Source organism: Humulus lupulus, chromosome X, assembly GCF_963169125.1.
Source record: "Humulus lupulus chromosome X, drHumLupu1.1, whole genome shotgun sequence".
Taxonomy (NCBI): domain Eukaryota; kingdom Viridiplantae; phylum Streptophyta; class Magnoliopsida; order Rosales; family Cannabaceae; genus Humulus; species Humulus lupulus.
In genome coordinates this window covers 188198218-188208767 of record NC_084802.1, presented here as the reverse complement: position 1 = coordinate 188208767, position 10550 = coordinate 188198218, and the positions used below count along the sequence as shown (strand labels likewise).

The window sequence follows — 10550 nt, the reverse complement described above, 5'->3', positions numbered from 1 at the left end:
AAATTGTATTTTACCACTTTTATTTACAATTTTTCCACTCCGTATTTACGCTTTTGCCACTTCGTGTTTTTATCAAAAAATTCCGTATTTTTGTAATGTACCGTATTTTTCATATTTTTTTTAACTTTTAGTGTATTTTTGTAAATTTCCCAAAAAAAAATAATGCACGTATACAACAAACTGTTTGAACTTTATTTTCGACACTGTAAATTATTCAAAATTTCTTAAAAATTTGCAAAATGTTTTAAATTACTATAATGTACACCATCACATAAAAATAAATTTGAATTATAATTATTTAGATACAAAAAATAACTGAAAAACAAAAATTAAGTGCACAGAAACGTGACTGCACTGAAGATGCACCCATATTTTTTATTTGGGGGAAAATCTTCGGTACATTACATTTTGTGTTGTACCTACATCCTAGAACTACTTCCTATTTATAAAATTTAAAAAAATACCGTGCAAAAAATAAGATTCAAAATAAAATATTTTCATATATATATATATATATAAAATATACACAAATGTGTTTAAACTAAACTCTATTTTCGATATTGTACATTATTTGAAAATTATTGTAAACCGTTAGAGAGTAGGTACATCACAAAACATGTAATGTATTTTCCCTTTGATTTGGTTTATTACAAGTATTAATATAATAATTACAAAATTGCAGTAGAAATAAATACAAACAGAAAAAAAATTAATTGATTGAAAGTACACACAAACATGTATAAACTGATGGTACTTTGACTAAACTAATCAAGTGTCATTGCATAAAAAACTTGAATGTATGGTACATTTCAGTAATCAATTATGCGTTCTGATGTGTCCTTTATGTAAATGAGTTTCACTTATGCGAGTTATTTTCATAGTTCAATAATGGCAGTTAGATTTACTAATGGCTTTTTCTCATTCTCGATGTCTGTTGTACCACCCTACTATGTTCCCATTTAACTAGAAAATGAAATAATAATACAACAAATTTGTACGCTAACTAGACCTGGTGATTGCACCAAAGCTAAAAAGAGATGAAAAAAAATTATCTCATACAACTTTGGAAAGGACCCCAGCTCCGAATAAAAGATTTCTCCGAGAAAACTGCACCCATTAGAATTAGATTAGCGAACTATTCATATGTGATAGAATTCTTTAATTGGAAATTGGGCACTTACCAGCAAACTATATAGATGGGGGTAGATTTTGTTGGTAGAGTTTTCAGCGATCGAAGTCTACTTGTATTCCCGCTTATGCTGATTCAAGTAAACATACATTCCTTTCATAAATCTATCTGACCACAATAAAATCCATAAACACAAAACAAAAACAAAATTCCTACTTCATCATAAAACTTACTTCTCCTCAGTCTTTGAGACTTTTGTGCTTGTTGATACATCCCATAGTTTCACAGTGCAATCAGCTGACCCAGATGCAAGAACCGAACCTTCACCACTGTTGCAACAATTTTAGAAATTATCCCCGAGAAAAAGATAATCACATGACATACTTTTTTTTCAATTCAATTCTATTGGGGGCCATAAAGATCACCCACCTGAAAGCAAGAGTCCACACACACGAAGTGTGACCCATCAAAGGCGCAACACATCGGCCACTTGAAAGATCCCACATCATTATTGCACCATCTTCATCACCAGAAGCCATATAACGACCATCAGATGACATTGCCAAAGACAAGACCATGCTCCTGTGACCAATGAATATTCTGACACATTCCCCACTCTGGACATCCCACAGTCGAACTGTTTTGTCGCTAGAACCAGTGGCAATGTAGTTGCAGTTGGCATGCCATTGCACACACTGATAATGATAAATGAAACCTCAATCAGAATTAGTGTATAAGAACTAGACTAGATCAGTAAGTTTAGATAACATTAAAGCACTCTTCTGGATTAACGTTGTTGTTGTTCAACAATATAAATAACATCAAAGTAATAAAGTCAGAGAGAAACTAACATCAACATCAAATAAATGCCCTGCCATTATTGGCAAAGGTTGTATTCTTTCCATAGACCACATCCTTGCTGTCCGGTCGTGTGATGCACTAGCGAAATAGTGTCCTACAGGACTATACTGCTCCGAGAATTCATAACCAAAGAAGTTAATAGATAACATTAAAATCATTAGTAAGGAAAGATGACCATTATTTAATGTGGTGAAGGGAAAGAGAAGAGACAAAGTAAAGAAGTCAAAACAATTGTATGGCAGAAAATAGTAATAAAACAAGTAATTGAATAGGTACAAAAGTAAAACCAATACCCCTAATATCGCTTTTTTTTTTAACTTGAATTTAAAGAAGCAAATTCTTTTTGAGAGTAAAAAAGTAAAGTAGAGGAAAATCTAAAATTCTATAACCCCTTATTGAATATATTTATAAAAGTTATAAATTTTAGAAAATTACACGATTTAACTTTCATTTTTTTCTCACAAAAAAATCTCAACTTTTATTTGAATCCAAACAAGAGAGAAAAAAAATCTTTTTGGATTTTCTTTTTTCCATCCTAGAATCCAAATTCCAAATAGAGGGCAAATGTTTAAGTGGGCAAGAAAGGAAACTAAAAAGGAGAATGCACACACACTTATATATATTGGCCACTCATTTCATGTTAAATCAACAACAAAGCTGCAAAAGAACTGCTCATACGAACAATTTACAACTGAAAATGATGAGATATGTACATCCCATACTGGGTAATTATGACCCTTGTAGCAAACAAGATTTGCATTTAGTTCAGTGCTCCATAACCGAACTGCACGAAAACAATGTAATTCTTTCATAAACAAAACAAAGAGGGAAAGAGGGAAAGAGGGAGAGAGAATAGATGACTGTACTTGTTGAATCGGCTGAAGAGGAAAGTATACAATCTCCCATAGGACTAAAAGAAGCTGAATAAACTGGTCCTGAGTGCCCCTGAAATAAGGTATAGGGTCTTTTTCCTCCATTTGAACCAAACTCATTTGGATTTGCATCATCGTCACCCTGCAGCAGTATTTTAAAAATAAGATATGCTTTGACCAAAATACAGAATACATAGCAAACAAAACATACATGTCAGCAAACTAACATAGCTTTAATAAACCTGAAGAGATATTACCATCCTTAACTAGCTTTTAACTCCATGACTGCCAACAATTTTTTAACCAAATGTTTGTTGCACTTACAGCCGAAAAAACCTAGCAATTTATGAAGGCATAAATTGTGTGTCTATATATCCTAGACTAATTTATACACTGTAAAACACGTGCATATCTTTTTTTTAACTTTGATTTATGTACAAGAATATCTCAACACAGTAGAAATAGAGGATTGACTTACAACCAACAGCCTGTTGCCCAAGCTTTGCCATATCCCAAATATGCACAATGTGTACCAAATTTAGTAGAAAACACAAACAATTGACATGTCACATGCAACGAAAATGTAATCAAGAACAAACCTTCAGCGATGAATCTGAAAATCCAGCAGCAACCAATGACCCGTCAGGGGATATAGTTGAACAGTTTAAACTAGAAAAAGAAAAACAGGAAGACAAGAAATTGAGAAATTTTTTTTTACTAGAACAGAAAGATAATGTTGAACCGAAAAAAAATCAAAGACAATACCCATTATGTGCATTGATAAATGTATAAAAACTAACGGATGGCAGAGCAACACTGCTCAGCTGTACACAGTTTCTCAAGTCATCAAGTATAGACTGCTCAACCTCTACTGAACTGAAGCAACAAAATAAAAGATTAATCAAATAACCTAGATCAAAAGTTAACATTACAAAAATAGTGGTAGATTTCCCTTTTTTTTGCTAGAATAAACATCATAGGTATGCAAACACTAAGACTAAATCCCTCTGAAAGACTTTGATTGGCAGAGAGAATTAAAACTGGAAACAACATATTCCATCATAAAAAGATCTATGTAAACTATCGAGAATAGTCACATTCACACAAAACCAATATACATAAACTATGTTCCTCAAGCTATACAAAAGCTAAAAATATGTGTCCTCATATCTTATAGGTTGAAAAAATTACACTCAAACATCAGAATCCTGTCATACAAAAAAGTAATTTTAGTGTCCACATCATTATGTCAACATCACATGTTTAATTTATCTCAGTTTCTCCAAACATTTACTCATCAAAATAATTTGAAGCCCTGCATGGATTCTATGCTACATTACCCCCAATTAAATATGTGGAATTTCTAATAATAGGCACATCCTAGGTCAAAAATACATAGAAAGATGTATAAATTACATAAGAGAAAGAGGGAGAAAGCGAGAGAATACATTGTAGGCAAAGGAAGCTCTGGTTTGACTCTTGGTGCCATAGTTACAATGTTTGTCTTAGGACGAGTGGCTTTCCCTGTTGCTCCCGTTGCCTTGTCTTTTTTCAGCTTTTTAACTGATGAGCCCTGCTTTCCTCCTTCTGCTGATCTTTTCTGAACACACGAGTTAATATTACGCATCACAAGAGTGGATGCCAAATAAATATCCTATAACTAAACAGTCACAAACATGGTCTAAACAGAGGTTACACAGATATGGATAGTAAAAGAAATAACCAAACATTTTTGTACCTTATTTTCCTCCCACTCCGACTCTTTAGTTTCTCCTTCTGCCTTTTCAGAATCAGAAAGCAAACCCCCAGTCTTTTCCAAGCGTTCTTCCAAAGAGTCTTCCAGCAACTATAAAAATATGGCAATTACTTAAATTTCCTATTACTAACAAACATATATGGGAAACTGTCATATAGAAAAAAAAAAAAAAAACCTCTTTTAGGCTACTAAATAACTCTCTGTAGTTTGACCAAGTTTTAAATAATTAATTTAGAAAAGAAGAATGACGCTTACCATTCCTAAATATGAATGAAAATGAAAAAGGGAAAAACATGTGATAAATACTGAGATCAGAAGACAAATGAAAAAGGAATGAATAAAAGACATTTAGATTCCATTTTAACTTCAACATACCAACATGAATCAATGGATCATAAGTGTAATACTCAGAGCACAAAGAGGGGGTAACAGAAAAAAGCAAAACCGATTGAAACAAGATAACTTTGTTGACTCACCCCCCAATGTATTTCCTTCTGATTAATCTGACTGACTGCATCCTGGCTGCTGCCAGTCAATGTAACAGCCTCCGCATCATCAGAAATTAAGTTGGGCTGTCCAGGAGAAACTGCAAACCAGTACACATGCATACATTACACATCATATAAAAATAAAGGAAGCATGTTTACATAAGCAGTAAAAGAAGAAACGTGTACCTTGAAAGTTGATATGCTCATTGATAATACCAAGTACAGTGGTAGATTGAGACTTATGCAGAAATTGCAGAAGAAGCTCATAGGAATACTGAGAAGACAACAAATCATGAGTTTTTTTATACTGCTGCCTCACTGATTCAAGTATACGTATGTTACTAGCAATCATAAGCAACGGTTTTGACATCCTTCCAGAAGACTGTGCATAATACCAACACACTAATACAGTGCATAGGTTATTCATAACTCAGCAATAAATTAATAAATTACAAATGGCCCTTCAACTCTGCTGGCACAGCAGCTACCTGCATCATTTCAGTTTGACATGACAAGAAAAGAAGATTAAAGAAAAGTTATGACCTTAACAAGAACCAAGATTATACCTGACAAATCTTTATATTGACTTTGCTTTGTCTAAGAGAGTGAGCAAATTCCATCTCCTGAAGAAGAACAGGACAAACAAAAAATAAAAAAGTTCAAGAAACACCATTAAAGAATTGGATAGGAATGCAAGAGTAAAGGTATAGATTAATGACCTCCAAATGAGATGGAGAGAGAACTCCTTCCAATTTCGGAAGGTCGCATAAGTGCATCATTTCGTGGTCTTCATGAAAGCTATTGAAGAATGCCCGAGCTTGAAATGCCAATCATAAATACATAAATTTGAAATCCATCATTAGAATAGTAGTGCAATGATGACAGTTTTTAAAATACAACAGTAGAAACCAACAATTTCTGTAAAATATGACTTTAGGTATTAGGATAATCCACTAAATCTGTACTTCAATATAGGTAAAAATAAAGAAGAGGAGATCAAATCAAAGCATACCTTCTTGGATATGACCATTTGCAACTAGATCCATAAAGCAATGGATAAACACCGGATATAGAACGCGAAGCAACTCGTGCTGTAAACATTAGTGAGGCTACTTAAAAACAGTTTAACCACAAATATTAAGATATTAAATAATTAAACAAACATATAACTCAGAGAATTAGTTACCCTGTACAAATCTAGGGAGCTATATGTCCATGACCTCAACTTGCTGTACCCATCCTGATATTGTACTGGACCAATCTCCGATCTGAAAAAAGAATACACATGAAAGAACGAAACAAACTCTTCAGTACGTAAAGATGAATTACGCTAAAAGTATGAAGAGGAACGACCAGTTTCAAAGTAACACAACATTTTATAAAGTAACCCCTGGACATTCAAGGTTTAAAAATAATTTTTCTTCGATCTACACATCATGTTCTTTCCCAACTTCATCACAAACCCATAGTTTGACAACCAGTAACCTCTCAAGCCAAATACCCAACAACACATTGCTCAAATTCATGATTCTTGCTAAGTGTGGGTACAACTACGTGTGCGTGTGTTTTCGGTTAAGACACCCTTACGAAAAATCATAATGACGTACCCAAATTCAGAAATTTCACAAAGGTTTTAACCCCAGCATATCATCTTGAAGGTAAAAAAATTAAGAACAAAGTTCTCCTTCGAGTAGTGTAAACAAAACCCTAGTTCTTACTTAAACTTGCTAATGATTTATTGTATGTTCTTAGCTTATAATACATATACAGAATATAAAAGATCAAATAAGAAAGAAAGAAGAGTACTCGAAAAAGGAGAGAAGCTGCTTGGCGATATCGGCATCGAATTGGGAAGTAGAAGAAATCAGAGAAGAGGAATTGTGAGTGGTCTTATTATGGTGAAGTTCTTCCTGGAAAGCATGCTCGGTTTGCTTGAAACCTTTCTTCTTCAGGTATGCTGTCACGAATTTCAGTATGTTCTCTTCGTCCATTGCTAAACCTCCACTTCTGCCTCTTCCCCACTGCAAAATCTGAATTGTAATAGAGAGAGGAGGGGAATAGAGAGAGAAACCAAAATCGGTGTGTAGTAAATTGGGCTTCAACCTTCAATATATAAGAAAAAGATATTGTTGAAATATTCACTGAGGTGAGGAGAACACAAATCTATTCAGACTTTTTCACTAATAATTGTATAGTGGATTCAGTTTCACTTTAAAATATGCCTCAAAATGTCTATAAAAAAAGTGTCAAACACCCACATTTTCAACAATATATTTATATGAAAAGACTAACCCACGAAAAAGATCTTTCCCAAATTCATTATAATCTCTAATAAGAGTTTCAACTTCCAAACCAAGAATCCCAATCACCGTTGAAAAAGGGACCCAGATAAGTAAATTTAGAGCTCAATTTATACAAAAAAAAAAAAAAAACAGAACTCTTAAATAAAAACACTCAATCAAAGACAATTATTTTCATTATTCCTCAAAGTTCAACTACTTGAACAAAGTCCCAGTAACTTATATCATCTCAAATCCATTGCAATAAACCTCATTTGCTTCAAATTGAACACATCCTCTATTAGAGTGCTAAAATAATCAACTTTCAAAACAACAATGTAATTACACTGAAAAAGAAAAGAAAAGAAACAGCTAGAAATGTAATGTGATGGATTTTGGGATTTCTGGAAACTCACCTTCAAGCTGGTTCTCACTCAAGTCCAAGAAATCAAGCCCATTTTGTTCCGAAATCCATCTTATTTGAGTAATTTACTGATCTTATCGATTAAGAGGAATCAGCTCCTTTTATACAGAGGAGAAGTTAGAAACTAACAGAGCTAACGAAGCTGTTAAGAAACAGTAAAATAGAATAACAAGGCCAAACAACACAAATACACACATATATATATACATATACATTGATGATCTGATATGAAATTGAAATCTAAAACCAGTTTTGATACACAAATCTTAAACAAAAGATAAAACAAATTCATAAATATGATACTTGTAAATTGTTGACTGGCTTTTTAGCCAACGACGTGAGAACGTCAAATACGGCGAACCTTCAAGAGAATGTAAACGACAACAGACGGTATAAACAAGAAAAGTAAATAACACACAGGATTTTTATAGTGGTTCAGCCCCGATTGTCGGTAATAGCCTAATCCACTTAGAGTTGTGATTTATAGATCTATACTCAAGATCAGATGGACTGAGCCAACTGAGTTTCTTCAGTACAGATTGTGAAAATACAAGAGTTCTCTCAAATATAAGTACTTTCTCTCTCTAGAATACACAGACCCAATTTTCTCTCTCTAGAAAGAAGAAGCAGCAGAAGCCCCTCTCTCATCCCATAAGCTCTCTATTTATAGGCCTGAGATCCTCAACTGATATCCCCTTATGATAGGGATATTTTATTATTCATCTTATATTTATATTACAAGAAATATTCAAAATTCGAAATGTAACAAACCCCCCATTTGTGGGAAGAATGAGAGATTCCCGCATATCTTGTTGAAGTTGTTCTTGGGATTTTGACGTAGTCTCACATGCATGTTGGTTACTCCTTCAAGCTTTCCTTGGACCAAGGTGATATATGCATGGCTCTCCTCGGACCAAGATGGTCCAAGCCAACACCCTTGCTTCTTACCTCGGACAAGTCCGAGCATACCTTCTCCAATCAAGTTCCGATCGGACCTTGTGGCCTTCTCCTCGGACCAAGGTGGTCCGAGGCATCCTCCTCTTGCCTTCTCCTTGGACCAAGGTGGTCCAAGGCATCCTCCTTGACATCTCTCCTTGGACAAGCCTAAGGCACTCCCCTTTAGCATCTCCCAACTATGTCTGATCGGACATAGTGTAGGCTCTCCTTGGCAAAATCTAAGTCTCCATTCTTGGCTTGCATGGGACTCCTCCTCCTTAGCTACTTACCTTGGACACGTTCGAGCCAACACTTAGGAAACCTTGGGAGGCTTACCTCAAACACACCCTTGGGGTCTCCTAGGACCACATCCTCCTTGGGGTCTCCTAGTGCCACTTTCTTGAGTTCTCCTCGGACCTCATCCTTGGGTTCTCCTAGGATCACTCTCTTGGGGTCTCCTAGGACCACATCCTCCTTGGGGTCTCCTAGGACCACTCCCCTTAGTTCTCCTAGAATGCATTCTCCTATTTTTTTTGGGTATAACACAAATCAAAACATATAATAAAATCTATCATAGAACAAACTCATGGCTATGAAATATAATCGTAAATCTGAAGCAAAAAAATAAAACTCGTAGAAAAATCTTACTGAAACTGTGTTGCAAATCCCATAAATTATGAATTCGAAAAAATAATTCCCATCGCACAGAGAAAAATAGAAATGCATGACTCTAAACAAAGAAAACAAAAAGAGAGGGTTGAAGAAAAAACCTCTGCCTCACACCAGCTGCACTTTTTCGTGAAGACGAGTCGAACCCCTCGTCGAACCCAAGAGCAAACTAGAGTTGTCCTTCCCCACGACACCCCAAGCACCTAGATGAAGTCCTCCTCGTCACAGCCACGAGGCCAAAGTCGTTGAGGATACCTGTTCGCAGCTCAGACTCATGGACGAAAGAAAAAAAGAAGGACGAAGAAAGGCAGAGAGGTGCAGACCAAGGAGGAGGAGAAGAAGCGATGGGGGTGGAGAAGAAGAAAAGGGTATTGAGTTATATAACCTTCTTCACCGAACAATTTAAATATATATTTTTTTTATTAATTTTTTTTTACAATTTTAGTAATAAAATTACTAATATATCCCCACTCTTAATATTAGACTTAACATTACAATATAGAGAGCATCTCACACAACAGAGACACTTCCTTTCATACAACTTAGCAGACACTGATCATCTCATTCTCTCTATCTCAGCTAACTCAAGTGCTCTCCATTTGAGCTAGCTTAGTATTTTTTAAGAGTCCAAGCTTGTCTAGCTATTTGATCACACTATTTATCTTCTTCAATTTTTTTTCTTCAGTTTTTCTTCAAACAAAGGTATGTAATTTTAAATCTTAAATAATAACAAATTGCAACTTCTTTCTATGAGTGGATTAAAAAAACTTGATAGACAACTACTTTGATTTTTGTTCTTGCTAGAGTTTTGCTATTGGTGGGTAAATTTGTTTTTTTCTTTATATATTCTTGATGATATTAAAGAATGCAAATCATATGTTTGTGAAAATGCCTCAATGAACTAACTTTATTAAATTAGATTGAGATTTTTAACTCATATACTATATGTGCTGTTGCTGATGGTTTGATATTTGAAATGAATATTTACATTGTTTGTACTACTTCATTATCTTTTTTTGTTAAAAAAAAAATATTGGATATGTGATGAAGGGTGTACATATTAGCTTAGTTTTATAATTGATATGTTAACAATCTTGTTTTTATTGAAGATTACAGTCATGGTGCATAATCACTTC

At 34.4% G+C, this 10550-nt stretch overlaps 1 protein-coding gene across 5 annotated transcripts; it reads right to left on the bottom strand.

Annotated features, from left to right (window-relative positions):
- Nucleotides 1–754: 754 nt before the first annotated feature.
- On the bottom strand, nucleotides 755–8017 carry LOC133803373 (transcription initiation factor TFIID subunit 5-like). Of its 5 annotated transcripts, none has more exons than XM_062241387.1 (19): nucleotides 7802–8016; nucleotides 6913–7209; nucleotides 6293–6374; nucleotides 6119–6197; nucleotides 5826–5923; nucleotides 5673–5729; nucleotides 5293–5380; nucleotides 5095–5204; nucleotides 4601–4708; nucleotides 4311–4462; nucleotides 3628–3738; nucleotides 3462–3531; nucleotides 2857–3004; nucleotides 2704–2774; nucleotides 1981–2097; nucleotides 1559–1824; nucleotides 1363–1458; nucleotides 1182–1259; nucleotides 755–1107 (listed from the first exon to the last, which is right to left on the bottom strand). In XM_062241387.1, the coding sequence occupies exons 2-19, from the start codon at nucleotides 7095–7097 to the stop codon at nucleotides 960–962; spliced, it is 2064 nt and encodes a 687-aa protein (XP_062097371.1). In that variant the 5' UTR covers nucleotides 7098–7209; nucleotides 7802–8016; the 3' UTR covers nucleotides 755–959. The 5 variants fall into 5 exon arrangements, with proteins under 5 accessions (XP_062097371.1, XP_062097373.1, XP_062097374.1 ...); XM_062241389.1 differs by having other exon boundaries at nucleotides 2713–2774; XM_062241390.1 differs by having other exon boundaries at nucleotides 5323–5380.
- Nucleotides 8018–10550: the final 2533 nt, after the last annotated feature.